The 22,827-nt window shown below is 42.8% G+C and overlaps 2 protein-coding genes across 2 annotated transcripts in view; both read right to left on the bottom strand.

The window, feature by feature from the left end:
* LOC147658876 (uncharacterized) overlaps positions 1-22,827 on the bottom strand; it is a 152,853-nt gene that overhangs the window by 101,815 nt on the left and 28,211 nt on the right. The gene's annotated exons all lie outside the window — the stretch shown is intronic.
* The window catches only part of LOC147658877 (uncharacterized), a 40,732-nt gene continuing 28,213 nt past the window's right edge, over positions 10,309-22,827 (bottom strand). Inside the window, exon 2 of the mRNA XM_086952069.1 lies at positions 10,309-16,948. Within this exon, the coding sequence (XP_086808195.1) occupies positions 14,960-16,213 (1,254 nt within the window). The 5' untranslated portion in view covers positions 16,214-16,948 and the 3' untranslated portion in view covers positions 10,309-14,959. The remainder of the gene's footprint in view (positions 16,949-22,827) is intronic.

Raw genomic sequence — 22,827 nt, forward strand, 5'->3', positions numbered from 1 at the left:
ACTGGCATACTGCAAAGTGGAAGCGCTTCGAACAGTAGCGGCGACTCTCCAAAGGCAGTAACGGTTATCACAGGAGTGACTACACTGAACGTAAAACAATGCTGCTAGCTGAAAAGAAAAGGACGTAACCAGAAATCGCTGCCACTCAAGCAAGCACAGTCTTATCCAATCTTCATCAAACATAGCCCAAACGTAACTACTGCCCGCAAAGAGGATTGCAGGCAAGGAAAAACGACCCTCACAGGCTTTCAGCCTGACACAGCATCACCCCTTAACTTAGATGGCAAGCCAATAGGACCAAAGGAAGTCCTTTTTCAACAAGAAGAAATAAACCCAGGTCCAGCAAATGGAAAACAACCAATACAACTGGTTCTGGCCCTCGGCTTCAAAACACTAGTTGCGAGACACATAGTTACGCCGGTTGGCCTAAGCAATCTGAATTAAAAACCCATGATGTGAAACCTTCCCATATGAGTACCGGTCAGGCAACTGGGCTAAATACTACCACCCACCCAGTAGGCAATGAAGCAATGGGGGAGAAGAAGACTGGCACGTCACTGAGAGCGGCATCCGTATCAGAGGGGAATCACGCAAGGACAACCCCCGACCAGCTGACTCCGCTCCCCTTCCCCAGGCATGATCAGATCCAACCGGGAACAACATGTGCTCCAGTTGGACATTATGAACCAGCAAAGAGAAAGCGCCTTACATCCCAGGCAATGGCACTCCTTTCAGAGGAAACTCAAGCGAGGATAGCCCCATACCAACTATTGCAGTCCGCTCTCCCGGGGCAAGCACTGATACCTCCGGGAACCGTAATCTCGACAACACTCACGGGAAGCGGCCCCAACGATCTATGTGTAGCTGTGCAACAAAACCAGATGGTAACTTACCAGCCATCACAGCAAAATACTGTTGTCTACCAACCAGTGATCCAGGAAAGCATAGCACATCCTTCAAATGTTCAGATGCTGCATCAGAGCTATACATTGCTCAAACCAGAGTACATTACGAAAGGTCGCCATGACCTGCTGAACCATGGGAATATACTAAAATTACTTTGGGCAATCCCCACCTTGAATGACCTGAATACTTCAGATTTGCTTACAATTATGTTCCTCCCCGCAGATAATCCTGAAAATCTGGAAACAACAAGGGCACTATGGAAATCAGCGGCTACAGCGCAAAGAGTACTAAATCATTATACCACCTTTAAGGATTGGGGCATTCAAATCAGCCCCCATGTGGTAAATAATTTACCGTATACTCTTTTTGCCATATAATTTACATAAGAATAGCTCGATCAAATGAGAGGCAGAGTCCGTGGTGTCTGAGTCATAAGGGCTTTAATCATAAAGAATGACTAAATGACTCGAGTCAATGGAGATCTTGTCCATCAATACAAGGGTTCGGGTATGCAATGATGGCAGGAAAAGATGTCAGGAAAGATGTCAACGAATTATTCACAGTACATGACATATATAGCAAAATGACACAATAGCATTGAATACAGTAGGCGTGACAAGTGAAATGTATATGATAAGAACACATGTGCGTAGCAAAAAGGCGTGAATATGGGTGTGCACAGAGGCGTGAACTAGAAACGTAACAGAAAAGTGTCATAAGTGGGTGGATGCTTGGAGAATTCTTGCAGAGTCAGCTGTAACCTATGGCCTGGATACGCGCGCAGCTAATATGACGTGTGATTGACGTGCAACGGGAGGAAGCTAAGGGTCTGACATTTAACACTAGTAGAAGAGACAGAAGTCTGGCATGTCAGATCGACCTGTCCCTAAACATATCTGATATCTAATATTTGGAGGATGTTTAATCTAGAGGAAAAGGTCTCTTGGGCAGAGGCTACTCTATACTGAATGTTGAGTGCGTGCATAGGTGTCTGCGTGTCTACGTGCGGGAGCCATGGGCCTACCATGGTAACGGGAACTGTAAATTACTTGCACGGAGACAGGGAGACTTGCTCTTTGCTCTGTAGCCGGGGATATGTTTACCTAAATCACTAGACAAGAATGTGTTTTCGAGGAGCTGAGCTGGCTACGCTGATAACTTGAAGGCAAAATACTGTTTTTGGCAGGCAGGCCAGGCCGAGCCGGGCACCGCTTGGTTGGCAGGAAGTAAGGTAGAGATCAGGGATGCGTCTTCATGCTGCAGCTTTTTAGAGGCAGAGGCAGAAGTGGCTTGAAGACAGAAATCAGGGCCTAGCTCGGCAGAGCCAGGAAAACGTGAAAGTGCACCACATAAAGACGGTGGCACGGCATACTTAGGAACTGAATTATCGATCCATACATGGTGGATCTGATAGAGGACATGTTAACGGTGGACGCAAATGTATTTGCGTCATCAAATTCGGTTGTGGAGGGAAATTACATGTACTTGAAGTGTGTACATGGAGCCGTTGGGGTCTACGTTAGGGGACACAATTTACCATAAAAATTCTAATTACCTCACCCACCATCTTCCAGCTTATCCGGCACCGCTATTAACCATGAGCCCAAGACAAGCTCCACAAAAATACTCTCGGCCCTCCACCTTGGTTCTAAAAGGGGCTCTCAGTTGCTCAGAGCCTAGAAGGTTTGTTAACAGAGATAAACAATTTTCGCCTTTAAGGGCGGAACTTTCAAGCAGCTGGAACTCTGGTCTTGCTGACCATAGTGTCAGAACAATAACCCTGGCAACAGTGACCCAATGACATAACAACTAGGTAGCCCAGGATAAAGTCACGCCGAAACTAGCAACGATACGCCTTTGCTTGTGGAACATAAATGGTTTGGCAGCAAAATCTCAGGACTCAGACTTCCTTCAATATCTTAACAACTTCGACATCATCATGCTACAGGAAACATGGCTCACAGAACCACTGCATATCCATGGCTTTCGCTGTTTCGCTCGCCCCGCCACTAAGGGAAGCAAAATGGGCCATGCTTCAGGGGGGCTGGGGACCTACATCTCAATAACATCCATACTAACAGCAGAAGTAACGGGGCCGGAAAAGGATGTAGCACTAGTAGTGAAATTCACTCTTCCATGGGCAGAAGCAAAGTCTGAAGTAATTCTGTTCAATGTTTACATCCATCCGAAACAAACAAAAACTGACACGGCAAAACTAATAGAACTAGTAACCTCGCATGTAGACGCTCGGAAGTCTCAAACTTTATTCTGTCGGGGGACATGAATCTATTTTTAATGGGAACATCCAAGTCAAAGGAAGTATGCCTCCAATCACTATAATACAACTTACCACAGCAAAGCTTGTTTTCGCATGGGAGGCCAAACAAGGTAAATCGTCAGTTCCTGGAAGATCTTGAACATCTAAACCTGAGGGCCCTTAATGGAAGATCACCCAATGACACTCCCCCAGCGGCAAGCTACCACACTGTGCAATCAAGCTTGCTTATAGACTATATGTTTGTTAGCCTTCCAATGCTGCAATATGTAACAGGCTTTAAAATGGGCGATATAGGGCACAGTGATCACCGCTCACAGGAGGCTACTCTAGCGGGTACGGCTAAGCCCGGTATATTCCCCGTTTTACAATTAGGCTCAAGCTACACAACCAACTATGAGAGGATCAAGTTCTCAACAGCATCCATAAAGATCGTAACAGATACAGCAATCAACCTTATATCGGCCCAATCACCTGGCGAGAACCAGATAAATGCCTAGGAACGTTTTACAAGTAACCTTTGCGCTCTAAAAGCAACAGCTATTAAACCAAGGCCCTTATTCGGGCAGTCACAATCGAATACATTACCTAAGAGTCAAAGATTACAAGTAAAAGGACTGAAAAAAATCAATAAACGGCTTGCTTAGATCTGTACGCCTGGACCCACGCAATATTACACTTAACTCTAAGGTGCGGGAACAGAGAACCACACTAAAGAGGCTGAAATGGAATATCAATAATAACAATGAACAGGACCTCTGGGCCAAACTCTTGCATAACATCAAGTATAATGCCAGCGACAGATTCTGGAAAACGGTCGATAAGGTAATACACCCGAACCACAGGGGCCTTACCTCCTTCATACTAGAGGAAACATGGGCAAGCTATCTAAAGTCCCACTTTAGCAGCCAAAGTCTTACTGACTTAACGCCGGGGAAGATCGAAATAGTCAAGTAACCAGTTGATTCTATCAACTGTAGCAGGGCAAGCGGCAGCTCCCCTCCCGCAAACCACGAAGATGGCTTTTGCTTAAATTAGCACATCTCAAACCGCTGGAGGAAAGCTATACGGCAACAAAAGTTCAGCCGCCACTGAACAGCTTTTAATCAAAAAACAGATCAAGAAGGGCAAAACGGAGGGAGTACCGGGGCCGAACGGAATCCCACCAGCCGTGTTTAAGGAAAAACCGGAGGACTGGGCAAAAATACTCCACTCACTATTTCTGGAAGTACGATACCTGGGCACAATTCCAGACTCATGGAAAGGGTCGATAATCGTCCCAATCCACAAATCGGGCAGCAAGAATTTACCAGCTAACTATCGATTAGTAGCCCTGATTGATAACGAAGCCAAATATTTTGCGGGCACATTGCTGGAGGAAATGTCAACCTAGGCAGAAAACCACAAAATAATCCCGTTAAACCAGACAGGATTCCGAAAATGCTCCGGTACAAAACCAATATTATGGCGATGTCACTGTTAATCGACATGGCAAAAACCAGGAAAATCCAGCTCCATGTCTGCTTTATTGACTACAGGGCAGCTTTTGACAATGTGGACAGGCCCAAATTATGGTCCAAGTTGGTCAGATGGGGCATTCCCAACAACCTACTATCAATGATCATGCTCCTACACTCTGACACCTGGATTTAAGTAAAACTGGGCTCAGGAACGCACCTCTCAAGGAAAATCAAAACATCGAAAGGGCTGAAACAGGGTTGCGTGCTGGCCCCCATGCTATTCAATCTATTCATGGCAGACCTAACCCTGGTACTTGATAAATGCAATTTGCACGCACCCAGATTAGGGGGTTCCCCAATATCTAACTTACTCTACGCGGACGACCTTGTCCAACTCAGCTACATGGCAGTGGGCCTGCAACATCTCCTGAATTGCTTAGAGGTCTATGCGGAAGAAAACAGTCTCTTAATAAACCTAAGCAAAACAAGGACCATGACAATCAACAAGAAACGAAAAAAGTCCCACCAATGGCACCTGGGTAGCAAACACATTGAGCCAGCAGAGGCTTATAAGTATTTGGGCATCTACATAGACAAAGAAGGTTTAATCAGCCGCCAGCAACAGGAGATCAAAAGGAAAGGGATGATTCTCGCACTCTCTCTGAAAGGAGTATCAGCCAAACTACTCGGCTCCACTCTGAACCCTCTCTTGATGATAGCCCGGGCCAAAATCTTACCTTCGATTACCTACGGCACCGAGGCACTGCGAGGGAGAGTTAGGAACCTCCTGGACAAAACACTGGTCAAAGCATATAGAACAATGTTCAGCCTCCCGATCTACACCTCACCAGCACAAATTCATTTGGAGTTTGGTCTCATAAAGCAAACCTGGGCCAGCTATGGAGCTTTCATCAACTGCTGGCATAAGATTAGGTCAGCAAACCCTAACACATTAAATCACCTCCTCTGGCAAGAGATTCAACTGAGGCAGAACTCACCCGCAGGGCAATATCTTAAGGAGGCTTTGATAACCACAGGCCTTTCCCCCTTATGGGATACACACTGCCTCCATTCAGCGTTCAAAAAAACGGTGTGGAAGACCTTGAAGACACATTCCTTGCTAGAGGACAAGGCGACCTTTTCGGCTAGAGCGCACGCCTGGATGACTCTGGCCACATATAAGTCCCTAGCCCCAAAATATTACTTTCATTTGGGATACTCAAAAATACTGAAACAACATTTTTTAAAGTTCAGGCTAGGAGTGTTACCAACCACGCAGCAGCTCCCTCCCTGGAAAAGGGTACAGGCTTTCACACAATGCAGTCTGTGCAGTAAGGATCAAGGTGACATCACACACATCATCTGTACTTGCACGGAGCTGAGTCAAGAAAAGGAGACAGCTGCTAAAAATCCCCTTTATCAAAGAGGGATCAGGACAAGGAGACAAGCAGTCCTGGCTTGCTTTGATCCTTCATCGGCACAATTGAACACAAGGCTAGTCAGATTCCTCGAAGCAGCTCGGTCAAAAATGCCAAACGGACTCCTTTTCTGCAGACAACTGGTGTACGGGGGCAATCTTTATTAAGTGGACGGAAAGGCATAACTAGCCGGGTCACTATAACTGTAATGACACAGAAAGTCCTTTGCAGTTCACGCTGCGACACTCATGAAAGAGCATGAACATTTTAAATATAGACCTTTTTAAATATGGATCATTTTAAAACTGGAATTATTTCTTTTTGTATGTACTGCAATGGTTTTAAGTAACTATGCCAATAAAGTTTCACCTTACCATGGAGGGGTTTCATTTGGCTCTGAGGCGCTCTGAGCCAGAGCTGCATACTCAAGCTGGGAAGTCCAGAGACCCCTTCACGTTGGTCCTTCGGCTGCATTTTGAGGCCTAGCCATTGTGAAGAATGACTCCGACACATATGTTGTTTTCTATCAAAAATGCTTTATTAACAATATGGTCATTGATCAGGTAACATTTACCATTTTAATGAATGCGTATTATTGTGAGTACTGTTTCCACTGATTTAACTGATGGTGTCCTGCGATGGTGACATGTGGTTGAATCTTTTAATGTGGTGATATGACAACAAAGCTAGCAGGCCACACTGAAAAGTGATCCTGAGAAAGTAAAAAGGAGGCCTAATATAAGGGGCCCCTTTCACCTTGAACAAGAATCTGCATTCCCATTCTTCACTCCACCATCTACCAAATGACAGGGCTGCTAGAAGAAGAATCAGCAGCTCCTCCCAATTAAGCAGAATTTAAAAAAAATCACCTTGTCTCTTGCTACTGCAGTGTCTAGGTCCCCTCCCCTCAGAATCAGGAATGTCAGCAATATACTTTCAATGCCTGAGGAAGCAAGCTCACCTCCACTAGGGTGCACAAGGCCAGGCCAGCAGCATCTATAATGGACCCCAGGATCCCACACACCTCCATTATTCTGGCACCACTAGGCCTCAACCCCAGTGGCACAGGTAAAGAGGCTGAGTCACAACCTCTGACTAGCAATACACAGTGCACAGACAGAATATCGAGTTTCAAATATCAACATACACAAATATTGAGTTAGAAATATTGTGATTCAGAAATTTCGACAGCAAGAATATCGTGGTCAAGAATATCGGCTTTAAGATAAGAAATATTTGAAAAATATCACAGTTAGTAATATCATTTGCAAAAATATAGTTGTTTAAAATATCGATTTTTAAATGAGTTATATATTTTAGTATTCATTTTAAAAGTATGTGATTGATTTTTTTGAATAAGTATTGCTTTAAAAAAAATATACGTTATATTTTCAGTAGCGATTAATTTTAGGTTAATGAAATGTAGCATTTTTTAGTTCTGTAGCGGATTGTGGGTTTATAGGGGAATTGGGTGGGAAGTAATTGAATTATAATAAATTAATTCATATTTTTTCTTTATTAATATTTAATTTAGATGTAGACCAGATTACCCCAACAACTGACACAGGTAAGGAGACTGGGTCACACCCACTGACTAGCAATACATGGTAGGCTGCCACCCGAGCTCTATATTCCAGACTAACAACAGTAGTCCAACCTCAGTGAAATGGTGGCATGCTTGGAGCGACAGGTCCAGGAGCTTTTTTATATCAAGGGGAAGGCCTAGTTCTCTGCACACACTAGATTAGAATGAAACCACAACCAAAATCAAAACCTGGATCCCAGATACTCTCATTTGAAGACATAGAGCAAGGAAACACATCTGTACACCCTCCAAGGGACATTCCCATCCCAACAGGGCACTCCAATCATCTCTCAAGACTTTCCAAGAAGAGACAAGAAGAATACCAGCCTGGAACAGTTCTTCCTTGAAAACAAGCTAGATCAGCCCTGATTAGTGTTCCAGATAAATCATCATTGGCACTAAGGGTCAGCTCGACAATAGATCAATGTATTATCGATTACATTTTTGCACAATTATACCAGCACAAACACCTGGCAGTAACAGCAATACCATGAAGCCCAGAGAGAGATCATACTCCAATAAGTCTGAATTTTCTGCTCAACGTAAAACATACAGCTGGTGTACATATCCCAATGTAGAATTGGAACTTGTGAATCAAAAGGAGGATACGTTAGGGAATGGTCAACACAGATCAACTGTCATTCTTCATGTCCCAATATAATCAATCAATCAATCAATCAATCAATCAAGCGACACAGGAGGAGTTTGTGCAAAGTAAAACCCCTCATCAGATCGGGCACATTTTACTAGAACCTATGAGGAACCCATAGAAAATGTTGTGTCAGGTTTATCAAGTTAAATTCCTGCCAACAATCTTAAAAAGGAAAAACAGAAAATCAACACGGATTGATGATGAAGGAAAAAAATGACATCAGAGCTTCTTTATGCCTCAAGGCAAAATTATATTGAAACCTTCAATAACAGGGTACAAAAAGCTAGCGAATAAAACTCAATGTGAAAAGCAGAAATGGTATCTCTTTATCGAGGTAGCAGTTGCCAGTAATGCCAAGTCATTCTGGTTATTGGTATCAACGTATAGGGTACATGCAAAATAATATAAACTCAACTGTACCAGTTTTAAAAGGAGTAGGATATTTTGAAACTATTTTCTACAATGATAGCCGCAGCCATAGTACAGACACTGAACACCAAAGACCTGAGAAAGCACATTCAATCATCCTGGCAGGCTAGTTTACACCTGATAAAGTATAGTATGCTTACCTGAATTGTGAAAAACAAGCTTGTTCATACCTCTAAAGAGTAAAGGTGAGATCTCAGAACCAAGCTCACACACACCAATCAGTTTCATTGATATAGATGAAAAATAAAAACACAAATATTTTAGAACATATAAATGAATTGCCGGAAGAAAAAACTTTTTAAACCTAACGCAAGGCAGCTTCAGAGGGGTTCTATTGACAATAGGTCAGATCTTCAAACTCCAACATTCTGACTAGGAGTTTTCCACCTCGAGATAAATAACCTTGTATAGTGCTTTTTGGGACTTTTCACCGACTTTTAGTCTGGTTATCCACATCCACGCTTAGAAATAACAGCCAGATTATAAACAGATTCTAAAGCACCTTCAGGATAGGCCTAAATGGCACACAATGCACAGCATTTGCCACAGACAAAAGTACTCAACCAAGGTTGCATCTTGACTCTATTCTGTTCAATTTCTATAGGCATAGCAAACTACTTACAGCATTTCCTGATGTCTCTAAGAATAAGCAACACAAGCATTTTGCTGTTTGTGTGCAGATGCCCCAAGAAATTTCTGTTTATCAAAATCTATATTCATGATCAGGGAACCAAGATGCAAGAGGACACTTTGCAAATAATTTAATTTAGGTAACCAAAGATTAGAAAACAGCAAATTCTTTTAAATACCTGGTTTGATAATGTCCAGCCAGTTATCCTGAAGCAATGATGTGGTTAAGGCCTTAAGCAGAGGAACGGCTAAAGGAAATCTATAAGCTGCCTTCCTTCAATCAACAGCCATTGCACGTTGGAAAAAGATTTAGGCTATGCATAAACCGAAGAGACACAAATACACACCTCTTCAAGGCCGGAAAAATCTCATCAGGAAATTGGCATGCGCATGTATGGATACTTCTCAGAATCCACTTTGTGCTACAATGCAGAATTTGACATTTTGCTCACAAAAGTTCAATATGGCTGCTAGTAAAAAAAACTATGGTGAGGATCATTAAATGAGCAATGATGTAACATTTATGTAACTTATCAGAGGAAACTGTGAGAAAATCCTCCCTTCATGGCTGATTCTGTCACTAGGCACACTGGAGAAAAATCAAGTGTTAACCCCCTGGCTGCGGCAGGAATTCCGCGCCTGTGCAGGAAATTCCGATCGCGGGCGTGGTCATGACGGCTCACGGCCATCAGCACTCGCCCACCGTAACTCATGACGGCCAGGAGCCGTCATCAGCACCGAAGGGGTTAATGAATCTAAAATGGTTTAAAAACAAATGGTTCTCAGTATTTTGTGGAAAGATTCATTTTTGATATAGCCACTGTGGAAAATTTGCCAAATGTCGGTCAGAAAGCAGGCATGCCCAAATGTGATCATACTTTAATCTTCTTTGAATGTTTTTTCTCTATGAAGTGTCTCAATGTGTTCTTAATACAAATATCTCCAACTTGTTGTGTATAATCCCATTTTATTATTTTGCTGAACTATTGATGTCTCTGCTCTTGTCAGGGCCAACTGCAATGCATATGTATATTTAGCAGCAGTACACAATGTTCCTTCACATCTACGTACTGTATTCTATTAACTGTCATGGAAATGGAACAATATATTGTTTTTCATTTTGAAACTGGTAAAGTTTTTAAAAAAAAGCATTACTGCCATCTCGACATGCTCCTTGAGATGGGCTGTTCAATTTTATCACACTAACCACATCAACTCACAAATATGTCAGACGTGAATTATGGGTCTTATTGCAATTGTGTAAATGGCTGATCTTGAGAGAAACAATTGTCAAAATGCAGTGATGCAATAAATAACAACAAGCACACTCAAGAAGGGTGACTGGAGGGAATTACTAATTTTAAATTAATTTCAAGGAACAAATCTGTCCCCTTGTTTTAGATTTCTTTGTCCCAGATATCTTTCCTTGTTGTGTGCCTCAGATCCAGAGGTGGCCTAGCAAACATAGGACTTAAAAGAAGGGAGTCACTTCAATGAGTGCACTGACTGATTTTGAGATCCGATTAAAGGTTTCTGTTACTCCAATAAGGTCTCCAAAATTGATTCATGTTCACAAATATATATGTAGCACCTTGAAATGAAAAGCTCAGTTTCAAGCATTCTTAAGATACAGAGATGCATTAGATTATATATTTGACTTCGCTAGACTATAGAATGTGGTGGTGAAACAGCAGTTTAGAAATAATTGTAATTTCATAATTTTCTCTAGTTCGAGGTCCCAGTGTTTCTGCCATACTGTAAACTGTATGGACGATACTGGTGCGAGTAGAGAAGCGCAGGCATCTAAACAATTCAGCCAGAGCCCTCCCTGGCCTCTCGCCCTCTCCATACCTTTGGGCCACCCAATACCGTCCTCTAAATTTAGCCCCACATGCTGCGGTCTCCTCGTAATCTGATAATTTCTCACGAAAATCAGTCTGTGCCTGGCCCATTTACCTAGACCCCATCCATGCCTCCAGCCCTCTTAGGTCTCGCTCCAACGTTCGGAGCCTTGTTTGGATATCCCAGAGTACACCAAAGCTCTTTGCCATACAGTATCCCCGTATTGTGACCTTAAAGGCCTTCCAGATGATCTCCACATCGTCGACAGAGCCCTTATTAAAAATCTTGTATCCCTTCCCCCAGCTCAGTATGAAAGACAGTGTCCAATAGAGCGGTAGGCTGTAACCGCCAGCTAGGCCTAGGGGTGTCATAACCTGGAAGTGTAAGTACGAGTTTTACGGGACAGTGATCAGAAAAGGTCCTAGCTAGGTGAAGTACCCTCTGAATGGCCTGGCCGAAACATCTGGACAGCAAACAATAGTCTAGTCGTGCCCATGTCCCAGCATGTGCTGTGAAGTGCGTGCCTTCCCTGACCTGTGGGTGGGTGTAATGCCAACTATCTATTAATCCCCCCTCTGCCATTATGCCTTGTAAGGGCGCCTGAGAGTTAGTGTAGTGATGCGGCAAGGTATTAGAGCGATCCAGGGCTGGATTGAGTACAACGTTAAAATCACCACCCCAAATCACATGTGTGGATCCTATACCCACAACCTTGCCCCAGATGACATTAAAGAAGTCAGGCGTGTCAACATTGAGGCCGTAGCAATTAACTATAGTTACGGAATCTCTACCCAAGCGGCCCATATTAACACATTACGTCCCTCTGGATAGGTCAAGACGCCCGCCAATGCAAAGGGAGTTCGCTTCTTTATCAGGATAACGGTGCCCCTAGCACACAATGAATATGAAGAGAAGAACCTGCCATCCGCCCACTTGCTAGCGAAGATACCCGGGGAGCGTGGGTCTATATGAGTTTCCTGGAGCAGCGCCACACTTATCTGTTGCCGATCTAAATACGCTAATATCTGCCTACGCTTCCTCGGATCTCCTAGGCGCCTAACATTCCAGGATATTATATACAAAGAGTGTCTATCCACCCCATCCCCCATGTTCCACCGTGATATAATAACTGGTAGTGCACCACATTACATGGTATCACAACCAGACAACTTGAGAAGCACCGTAAAAGGAAATGAGCCCCGAATTACTTCTATCATGAAGTACATTAATCCAAACCCATATCACCCTCACCCACTGAAGCATCCCAATCATGCCAGTACTAAACATCCCACCCCCCAATATATTCCCAGTAAACAACTAGTGCTACAAAGTCAGTGAACGGGTCTAGATTGAGACAAAAAGGGTGATCACCCTTTGGGGGGAGAGAAACAACTAGGTGATCCACAGGTAACCCTTTGCCATTCCAGGAACGCCTGTGATGCCAAAGACGTCCCCTAGTAGGCTTCAGGGGTGCCTGGTCAGTTCAGTCATCACGCCCCCATGTGGAGAGTTTCTTAACAAATCCTAGAAACGCCCAGTCATGTCATGGATCATATGGTAGAGGCACAGTCCATTCAGTCGCATGACCACAGCCGCGCAGAGTAAGCGACCTGCTAAATATCCAACATTCGACGTAGTTATCAGTCCGAGGAAAGTGACTGTGATCTTGGCAAGCCCGCCTGTGTGGAGGATGCAGCTGCCAATTTCTTAATCTGTTTAAGGAAGTCCTCGACCTGCTGTAGCTTAATGTAGATCATTTGTTTGCCCTGATATGTGATCCCAAATCGCGCTGGATAAAGAAGGTCATAATCAATTTGAGCCTGTTACAGTTTTTGTTTTCTTGGAGGAATTTGCGTCGTTCCTCCTGGACATGTTTGGTGAAGTTCAGGTACATTGTGAAAGAGATCCCCTCAAAATGCAGCTGTTTCCGTTCCCTAGCCACCTTCAGGGCCACATCATGATCCCTATAATTCAACAATCGCCCTTTCGACTATAAAGTTGGGAGATAACTGCTCCACCCCCACCACCTCCAGCAACAATTTTTCAATATACTGTTCCAGCCTGCCCGTGTTGGCACTTTCCTGAATGCCAATTACGCAAATATTTTTTCTCTGGCTTCGCGCTTCGATATCCTCATGTTTCACGGCTATTATTTTGAGCAGCTTGTCCATCTGTGTGACCGTGTTGCGGAGGCGGTTCGTGGTATCTTCAGTCTCCGATATGCGATGCTCAGCTTCCTTTATTTGCATCTCGTGGCCCTCAAGCTTGTGGACCATCGTGCCCATCTTATCAGCCATATTCGTAAACCCTGGTCGTACTTCCTGTAGGATGGCCTGCATGCCATCACCCTGCGCAGAATTAGAGTCCTGTGTTGAGCTCTCTGAGCCATTATCCACCTCTTTGGTCTGCTTCCGTGGGCCTTTTTTCGCATCAAATGTAAGGCGTGGCTGGCACGTGTCAGGCTTGCCCATTGTGCCTTATTAACAGTCTACTCCCAAAGTGTACAGTACGAGGGCAGCTGGAAAACACTGGCTGGGAGGAGGTAACAGTCAGCGTGCACCCAGCGTAGCCATCAGGGTGTCACCCGGGAGGTGTAGTTTGGGTAGCCTGGTCAACCGTCCTCAATTCTCCTGTGTCCCAGTAGTGGTGCACCCAAGCCTCAGGCGACGCACAGGAGCCAATACATTAGCAGCGTGACCCCTCCTGCACGGGAAGCCGAACTGTCCTGTCGCACAAGTGTTACCGCCTCAAATCCTCATCCCAGGGTTCTGGATAAATATTCAGCGCTGTGAAGTAGCACTGCGCTTCCTCCATTATCAGCGCCTGCCACAGCGGGGAGCCTCCTGCGTGCCGCTTTTGATGTATGATGTGCTCTTCACAGGCAGACAGCAAGGGCACCTGCCACCTATGGCCGATCCGCCACCCGTGTGGGACCCCAGGCCCAATATCTGCTGAGCCGCACACACGTAATCCACCTCCTCACATCGCAATCACTTGGACCCTCTGTGTCGCATACAGCCTATGCTCACTAGCCGTGCTGCAACGGCACTCACCGCAGCTCCGTCTGTCTGTGCAACGCCGCAGCCCTGTCACCACTTGGGCACCGTGGCACTTGCGTGCCAACTGTGCCCGCCAGGCAGCTCACGCCACGCATTGTCTTTTTACGGGCACTCACTCTGAAGGCTGCAGGGATGATGTCCCGCGGCGCACTGTCTACAAACTTAGAGCATTGGTACCCTGTACGTTGGGCTCCATTTGCCGCCGTATTTCAGGGCGAGTACTTTGTTGAAGGCAAGGATAATTACAGGATTTATGTGCCAGTCTGGAGGAGCCTCACACCACAGCGGCCATTCCGCTTGTGCGCCACCTAGCGCCCCCCCATTGAATAGCTCAACCTTTGTTACATTTTGGCAGGCCAAACCTGCCAACAGTTAACAGGGGAAAACATATGGTGTTTACAGTTTCATGTGGATTTAGTTGCGTTAAAGACCAAAACATGCATGTTATTCCCCATAAACTTGTAATAGGTCTTACTTATGGCACATGATAAATACATCATATATGTACCACTTGGTATCAGTATTTATCAGGGGCAATAAACAATGACTCAACTCGTAATCAGTCCTTTAGTATATTAATATGATTTCTTTTCTTAATCTCTTCTCAGGTGGGGTGATAGATGATCCTTTTCCTTGAAACAGTTGTCACATTAAGTAAATACATATGGCTTCCCCGTTGAAATTATGTCAATTGTCATTGGTCCTACACATGTAGTAAAGATGCATGGCTTCTCAGATGTGTCAACAGTCTACCTTTTTGATTGAAAGCTTTAGAACATACAGAACATTTATATGGTTTCTCACCAGTGTGAATCCTCTGATGTTTCATCAGGTCTTTCTTTGTAATGAAAGCCTTCTCACATTGAGAACATTTATAAGGTTTCTCACCAGTGTGAATTCTCTGGTGTATGTATAGGTCATTTGTTCTGCTAAAATATTTTTCACATTCAGAACATTTATATGGCTTCTCGCCGGTGTGAATTCTATGATGTATTATTAGCTTGCCCTTTGTGATGAAACACTTGACACACTCAGAACATTTATATGGTTTCTCGCCAGTGTGTGTTCTCTGATGTGTTATCAAATGTGTTTTTTGACGAAAATCCTTATTACATTCCGAACATTTATATAGTTTTTCTCCAGTGTGAATTCTCTCATGTGATGATAATGCAACCTTTTGCTTGAAAGTCTTGTCACATTCAGTGCATTTATATGGTTTTTCTCCAGTGTGAACCTTCTGATGTTGCATTAGTTGAGGTTTGGTTCTGAAACCCTTGTCACACTCAGAACATTTGTAAGGAGTCTCACCGCTGTGAGACATGTGATGCAGCCTTAAACTTCCTTTTCTACCAAAAGCCTTGTCACATTCAGAACATTTGTATGGTTTCTCCCCTGTGTGGATTTTCTGATGAACTGAAAGAGAACTCTTCAGCTGGAAAGCCTTGTCACATTCAGAACATTTGTATGGTTTCTCCCCTGTGTGGATTTTCAGATGTTTTCTCAGATTTGCATTTTGACTGAAAGTCTTATTACATTCTAAACATCTATATGGTTTTTCCACATCTTGAATTCTCTCATGTGATGATAAATCACTCTTTTCTTTGAAAGTCTTGTCACATTCAGAAAGTGTATATGGATTCTCCGTAGTGTTATTTCTGTGATGTAGTACTAGTTCACCCTTTTGATTGAAAGCCTTATTGCATTCAGAACATTCACATGGTTTCTCACCAGTATGAGTTTGTTGATCTATTTTCAGCTGTGCCTTTGTAATGAACGTCTGGTCACACTGAGTGCATTTATATGGCCTTGGTTCAGTGTGGCCTGACTTTTGTCCAATGAGAGAGCCATTTGTGAAAAAACCTTTACATTTGAGACAGTGAAATGTTTTTTCTTCAGTACGATTTTGTTTGCCTACCAAATGGCTTTTTCTAACTCTAACAGACGGCTTGGTAAACATTGTAGATTTATTTTGTCTTAGTATGCTGAGATCTCCTTTATGTTTTCGTAATGGGTATTTATATAGAAATCGCTGTCACACGTAGAGCAATTGTGCGCCTCCTCCATAATGCACACAAGAGCGCCAAGATGCCTGTTAGGTGATAGTGCGCTATAGAAATAGAAATAGAATAAATAAATAAATGTTTAAATAAGGAATTCCTTGTAATAAAATGCTAGAGACTCTGGGCTAATGTGTGTAGCTTCTCCTGTGTCTGTCCAGGTTAGTACTTTCAAGTTAGTTGCAGTTTACTTACACATATAGATGGAAACATAACCGCTCTACCTTCTGAATTCTTAGCAATAGTATTAGAACTGCAAAGTTGTTTTCCTGGAAATATTTATTACATGCTGTACATTTGTGTGGCCTTTCACTTTGTGGGTCCCTTGATGGATTTGAGTTCCTTGGGATGTTAATTTGTAGTCATACTCATGAAATACTCCTTACTCCTTTGTTGTGACGAACTATGTCACATTCATGAGGCATCCATTGGTGTATCCTACCAATTTTGACAGAAAAAGGTTGTTTGCGCAAGAAGCACACATGGCTAGCAATTACATAGAGATTCTTTAGAGGAATAAAGTCTCCAAAAACTGTTTCGTACTTTTCAGGGGGCTAGTGTCTCAAAAGTTGAACTGCAGTTCCTAGTGTCCATGATATTCCTCAGACTATTGCTTTTTTCTGGATTCCTTTCACCTACGGGACAAAAATGTATATATAAATATATAAGCATTAGCATTTAATGAGCCAAAAAAAAAAATATCAGCATTAAAAAAAATCTATTTGTTTTCTTGTATGGATATGAAGTAACAAAATCATGGAATGCTTCTGTATGTTATAGTCACAACGCATTAGCATAGAACTAGTATTTACAATCTGGTGACCACAGTATTTTATTCATTTATGAACCAAAAGATTTGCAAATTGGTAATGAGATCCAAAGCAGATTGTTAGTCATCCACTAACAATGTTCATAACATAAATGATAATGGACACTGAAATATACGAAACACATAATAAGAAACATAGGTAAAATTGGTAATGTTGAGTGCTGACAAAATGGATTAAAACAAAAACCTGGATGTCTAATCCAATAATTACGGCATGAATTGCCATGGATATAATGACATTATCATTAAATGGCGATATCCACAGAATTTATTGAGATGAATAAGAAAGCTTCTAAGACAGTTATTTGAGGAGTACAGCAATACCAACTACAGTTTTCTAGTGCTAAAGAAGAGAACGCTGAGGTTAAGGTTTTATTGAAGAAATTGCCTAGTTTTCAGAAGCTTTGTACAAACAAGATTATCAAGCATCAATCAGAGATATAAAGAAAGAGAATTCCACAGTTTGGCAACAGTGACTGAAAAGGCACACACACTTTTCGGGGATTTGCAATTAGAAGGCTGAAGAGGAACAAAGAGTTCAGGTTAGAGAGTACGAACACAACAACTCCTTGATAAATGTTTCCATGTATATTTTTGTGACAGATCGAATGTCCCAAAAGCACAGCATAAAACTCAAACAATGATATGTGGTCTAAATTGCTGAGCGTGGAGTTGCCAAAAACAAAGATACCTTCTAATCCATTGATCAGAGCTTTAAGTAACACAAAACCTAAGGGCCTGATCTAGTGTTTGGCAGTCAAACTACCAGTTGCCAAACTTGGAGATCACTGCCGGCCACACAGCTACAGTCAAGGTACTCATCGTTTGGTGGACAGCCGCTGTTGGTTCTGACTTTCATCCGCCAAAATTGACTTACGTTTTTATTTTCAAAAAGTGGGAATATGTAATTGAAAACATAATACTAATCACCACCATATGCAGGGAGTTTTTTTCTACCTCGGTGTGTGTGCCATTATGTATTTTTTCTGTCTTTTCATTGCCAGGTTATACTGCCAGGTAACAGAGAGAAAAAAAAACACATCACAACGCATTGTTTACCCTAAATAAAATGAGTGGTGCTATGCCCTTCGTCAGACGGCCCCTTCTCTGTTGTGCTGCCTGAGAGTGCTTTCCGTCAACAGAGCCAACGGGGGCTTTGTTCACGGAAAGCTGTCAACTCTCCTGATTCTATTTAGGGTGGGAAACCCATTGGTTTGGGGGAAAAGCATACTCTGTCAATTTTGTGACTAAATACAGTTCTTCACCAAACTCTAAATCGGGTCACATGATGCCTGTGATCAGATGCGGACAGAACTGAATTACACAGAAACCAAGATATCTGCAATGTAATCACTGTGTCAACGGCAATTACTCCTAACCTGAAGATCTTATGACTCAGTAGCAGAGACACTGATTCAAATGTTATTTGTTATTGGTTACATGAATGCTATAACTATGCTTTTATGGTTTCAACAGAAATTAGTATTTTATTGAATGCTATACCAAAGCAGAAAACAGATTAGCACAAATTCAAGTCTAACATAAACAAATCCAGCATCAATGTACACATTTAAAAACAAGCATTGGCATAGAAAATAGGTCTCGCTTTTTTGATCTGTCAGCGGCCTTCGACACGGTCTCAAATGTTATCTTAATAGACCGGCTAGTAACATCTGGCATTACAGGCACAGCCCTGGAGTGGATAAAGAACTTTTTAAGTGACAGGAGGCAAGTGGTGACCCTGGGGCAATTCTGCTCCAGTGAGAAACCACTGTCGACGGGAGTACCTCAGGGTTCCAGCCTGAGTCCGACATTGTTTAATGTCTACACCGCACCCCTGATAAAGTTGATATCGTCATTTGGCATGGATGTAATAACATATGCCGACGATACACAACTGATCCTGGTAATGGATAAAGATAACCAGGTATGGGAGGAAAAACTCAAATGTTGCCTAACAGCCACTTTTGACTGGATGCGGAGAAATCATCTCAAGGCCCAAAAAATGATTTCATTCCCAGATTATGGTGGCCAGAGAAGGCAGAAATACCGCCTCACACCATCATCTCGGCCCGCAACCTTGGGGTACACTTCGATGCTGACCTGTCCTTCAAACAACAGGCGTCAAAAGTGGCAGGCACATATTTTGGGGTGATAAAGGGGCTGAGGAAGTTCTTTGACTTGTTGCCTTTTGAGGCAAGGAAAACGGTCACGGTTGCATTGGTGACATCACGTATCGATTATTGTAACAGCCTATATGCTGGCACCAATAAAGTGGTCACCCATAAACTCCAGATGGTGCAACATGCAGCAGCAAGGCTGGTTTTAAAATGGCCGAGAAGATCATCAGCAACCAAGGCCCTTAACACACTACACTGGCTACCTATAACAAAAAGGGTTCAGTTCAAAGTGCTGATAATTACCTTTCGAGCTGTCCACGACTTAGGCCCACTATACCTAAGAAAACAATTTGTGAGATACTGTCCAACTCGAGCCCTACGATCCTCAAATGCCAATTTGCTGACCGTTCCAGGGTTCAGACTTAAAACCCGAGGGGGCAAGTCCCTGGCGGTATTAGGTGCAAAAGCGTGGAATACTCTCCCTTTACACCTGAGAGCATTGGACAGGGAAACAGAGTTCCGTAAATAATTAAAAACCTGGATTTTCAATCTTCAAGACACAATTGCCAGAGATCTAGTGTGATTCCGGATCTGGTCAAGTCAAGCAGTAAGGCAACATTACACCGGTTGACCATACATGGGCGCCTAGATGCTCCTTGGAGCGATTGTTGTGCGATATAAATGGGCAATTACATTACATTACAGAATATCCTTGGTACAACACCAACTGTTGCATGGCTAAACACTTATAAGGTCCCAAATGCCAGACTTATTGCCTATGCCAATGCTGGTTTTTCTCGCCTTCCTGCCACTTTAAAAGACTGTCAACAACCACTTAAGGGGAAGGGGCAGAGAAGGCATTGAGAGCATAAGGGACAATGTGTTTGCATGTAGAGAGGGCAACAGAGAAATTTGGCAATGCCATTACTGCTCCGTTCAGTCTTAAAATGGATACAATTGTTTACGTTTTCAAGTGCATAAATTCCCCACACTTACGTCCTACCTCCAATGCTTCCCGATTTAGTTTCAAAATTGGATCATGTGAGCTGGGGCCCATCAATAATGTTTAAACCTGGCTCTTCGAAAATGTAGGTTTGTAATACACAGTTGGGAATTTGAACTTTGGCGAAAATCACAACTTACTATTGAGGCTTGGCTCCAGCACCCAATTCTGTGGGGTGTCACACATTCATTTTAAACCTTACATGCCCCTGATGCCTTAGTTAAAGACAGGGCTACTGGAATTATGCTATTCTGAGGTAACTGCATTTTCCACATAATTATGGATGTGCTGCATTTGCCACATATATGATCCGCCATCTGCCGAATAATCATCAACAGAATTAAATAAAAAAAATGTTTTTTAGCTAAAATGGATCAAAAGTTACTAAAAACAGGTCAACGTCTTCATGCCTTGTGGAAGGCCTTTTGCAAAGGTGGTTGTCTTTCAGTTGCTTTCTGCTGACTCTTTATGTCAAACTGGACAGAATGAGGTGAAACATTTGCCCATACAGAGTTACGATGTGTAAAAATAATGAAGTGATACTTTCACGAAATCTGCCATATTATGCTGCTTAAGTTTCCTTTTCTTGACGCATGGTTTAGTCAACCCTGCCACATAATTTGGTCCACCCCTGCCACATATTTCCACTGGCAGCAGAGCACTAGAAACACGCTACAATGCAGTCCTTTCCCAATACAATTTTACCATCTGGATTTTCTGCCTGGCGAAATCGGGCCTGGTGTTTTCACATCAGGGCCTCTTAGAATTGTGTGGGATGGAATTCAACACGGAAATTCAGCTCTGTAAACATCTTAATCATGGCCCAAATGCTGCCAAGTAAAATTATGTTATCTAACTATTCATGCCTCATATTGTATTCTCATACCTCTAACATACCCTATTAGGGCATGTTTGATAAGGACGAATACATGGAATTTTTTTGTAATAGAACGTTGCAAAGAGCAAAGATTTCATTAAGGTTCTATCATGCTCCTTTCTTTCCCCTTTGGTGTTAAAAGCCTGTATTTCATGTGCTTGCAGTGAACAGCGAGCTGTGAGCAGTTTGTGTTACCAATGCAAAACTCTAAAGATTCCTGTTTGACTGATCACAGAAAGATGAGATAAGCAAATTTACAATATGTGATAAGTAAAATATGTGGTTGCAAACAGCAAATCTACATGAAAGAAACGAAAAATGTAACTTGCTAAATAAACAAGCATTGGCCGCAGCTCTTGGCTCCAGCTGACTGGCGGGGGCGCCCCACAGAGGAGTCCCGCCTCAGTAAAGTACTTTCCGGTGCGCGTGAAGGTCACCAAGGTGCATGATGCTTTCCGTGCGAGTCAGTCGCCTCACCTTCCCAGGGTTCTTCAGTGGCGCATGTTATTGGTTTAACACAAGAGCATGAACAGGACCTTCTGTTTGGATGTTTAAAAAACAAAAATCACATCACATCAGAAGCTGAAATCACATCACGTCAGAAGCGGACGAAGAGGGAGGGGGAGCAGGGAGGGGGTACTGAGAGCAGAGAGAGAGAGAGAGATGGTGGAGGAGCATGGCTTAATGAGCCATTACAAAAGACACATGGCCTGTGCATGCTCACACACGCGTGACTGCACGCTGGTGGCCGGCAAAAGGTTTTGGTGGCACTTTTAAAAGCCAGTTTCTAAATGTCTTGCAGACCAGCGCATGCGCTGGCTCTAGTGAGACCTAAAAACTGCCTTGTGGGGACTTGGATTTCATCAAGTGTGTTTATATTATTTCTCAGCTCTGCCCCTGAAGACAGGACGTGGTACTGCAGCCTTAAACACACTTTGCATCTAAACACACTTTGCTCACCAGAAACACACACTAGCAGCAGAAAGGACGGCATTTCAAAAGAAAAGATGCATACCGTGGGTTTATGCAATTTTTTTTAATCCAAATTAACCTTTTCTCTATTCATTAAAATAATACGTTATTTACATGGATCTATTGAATTTAAACTTTTTGTATCTGAACATTGTTAGTGGTTTCATAAACATTGCTTTAGGCAATTTGGGTCTGCTTGGAGTCCTAGAATACTTTGCTATTGCTGTTTGATGCTTTACTCCAATTAAATAATGATGGTGCACTACACTTTGATACACCATAAACTGATGTGCTTGTTTTTTATAATTAACAGTGGGATCAATGCCTATTGTTACAGATCTGTCTGTGCAGTTTGCACAAGGCTACAGATGAAAATTAAGTAAGACACATTTACAGTAAGAAATTCCATGTACTTTGAAGATGCTCAAATTGCAATTTATAACCACGTTCCCATTTCAATTCCTCAATAAAGGAGAGCCTGATGGCTTAAATGGGTTGATTAACAGTGTACTAAAAGATGTGAAATACTGGTAAATGTATTTGCAGATTATGTTTGGGAACTGACGTAAAAGGAGCGTTTTGGGTGCCTTCATCAACAAAATAGGCTATGAGATACACATCGTTCACAGTTCGCCCTTTCGCTGCACAGCTGCCGTCTAGAAACAAAGAATACTTTGTTCAATTGCAAAGTATATTCTAGTAGTATATTTATG

This window comes from Lissotriton vulgaris, unplaced genomic scaffold, assembly GCF_964263255.1.
Source record: "Lissotriton vulgaris unplaced genomic scaffold, aLisVul1.2 SCAFFOLD_520, whole genome shotgun sequence".
Lineage (NCBI taxonomy): Eukaryota > Metazoa > Chordata > Amphibia > Caudata > Salamandridae > Lissotriton > Lissotriton vulgaris.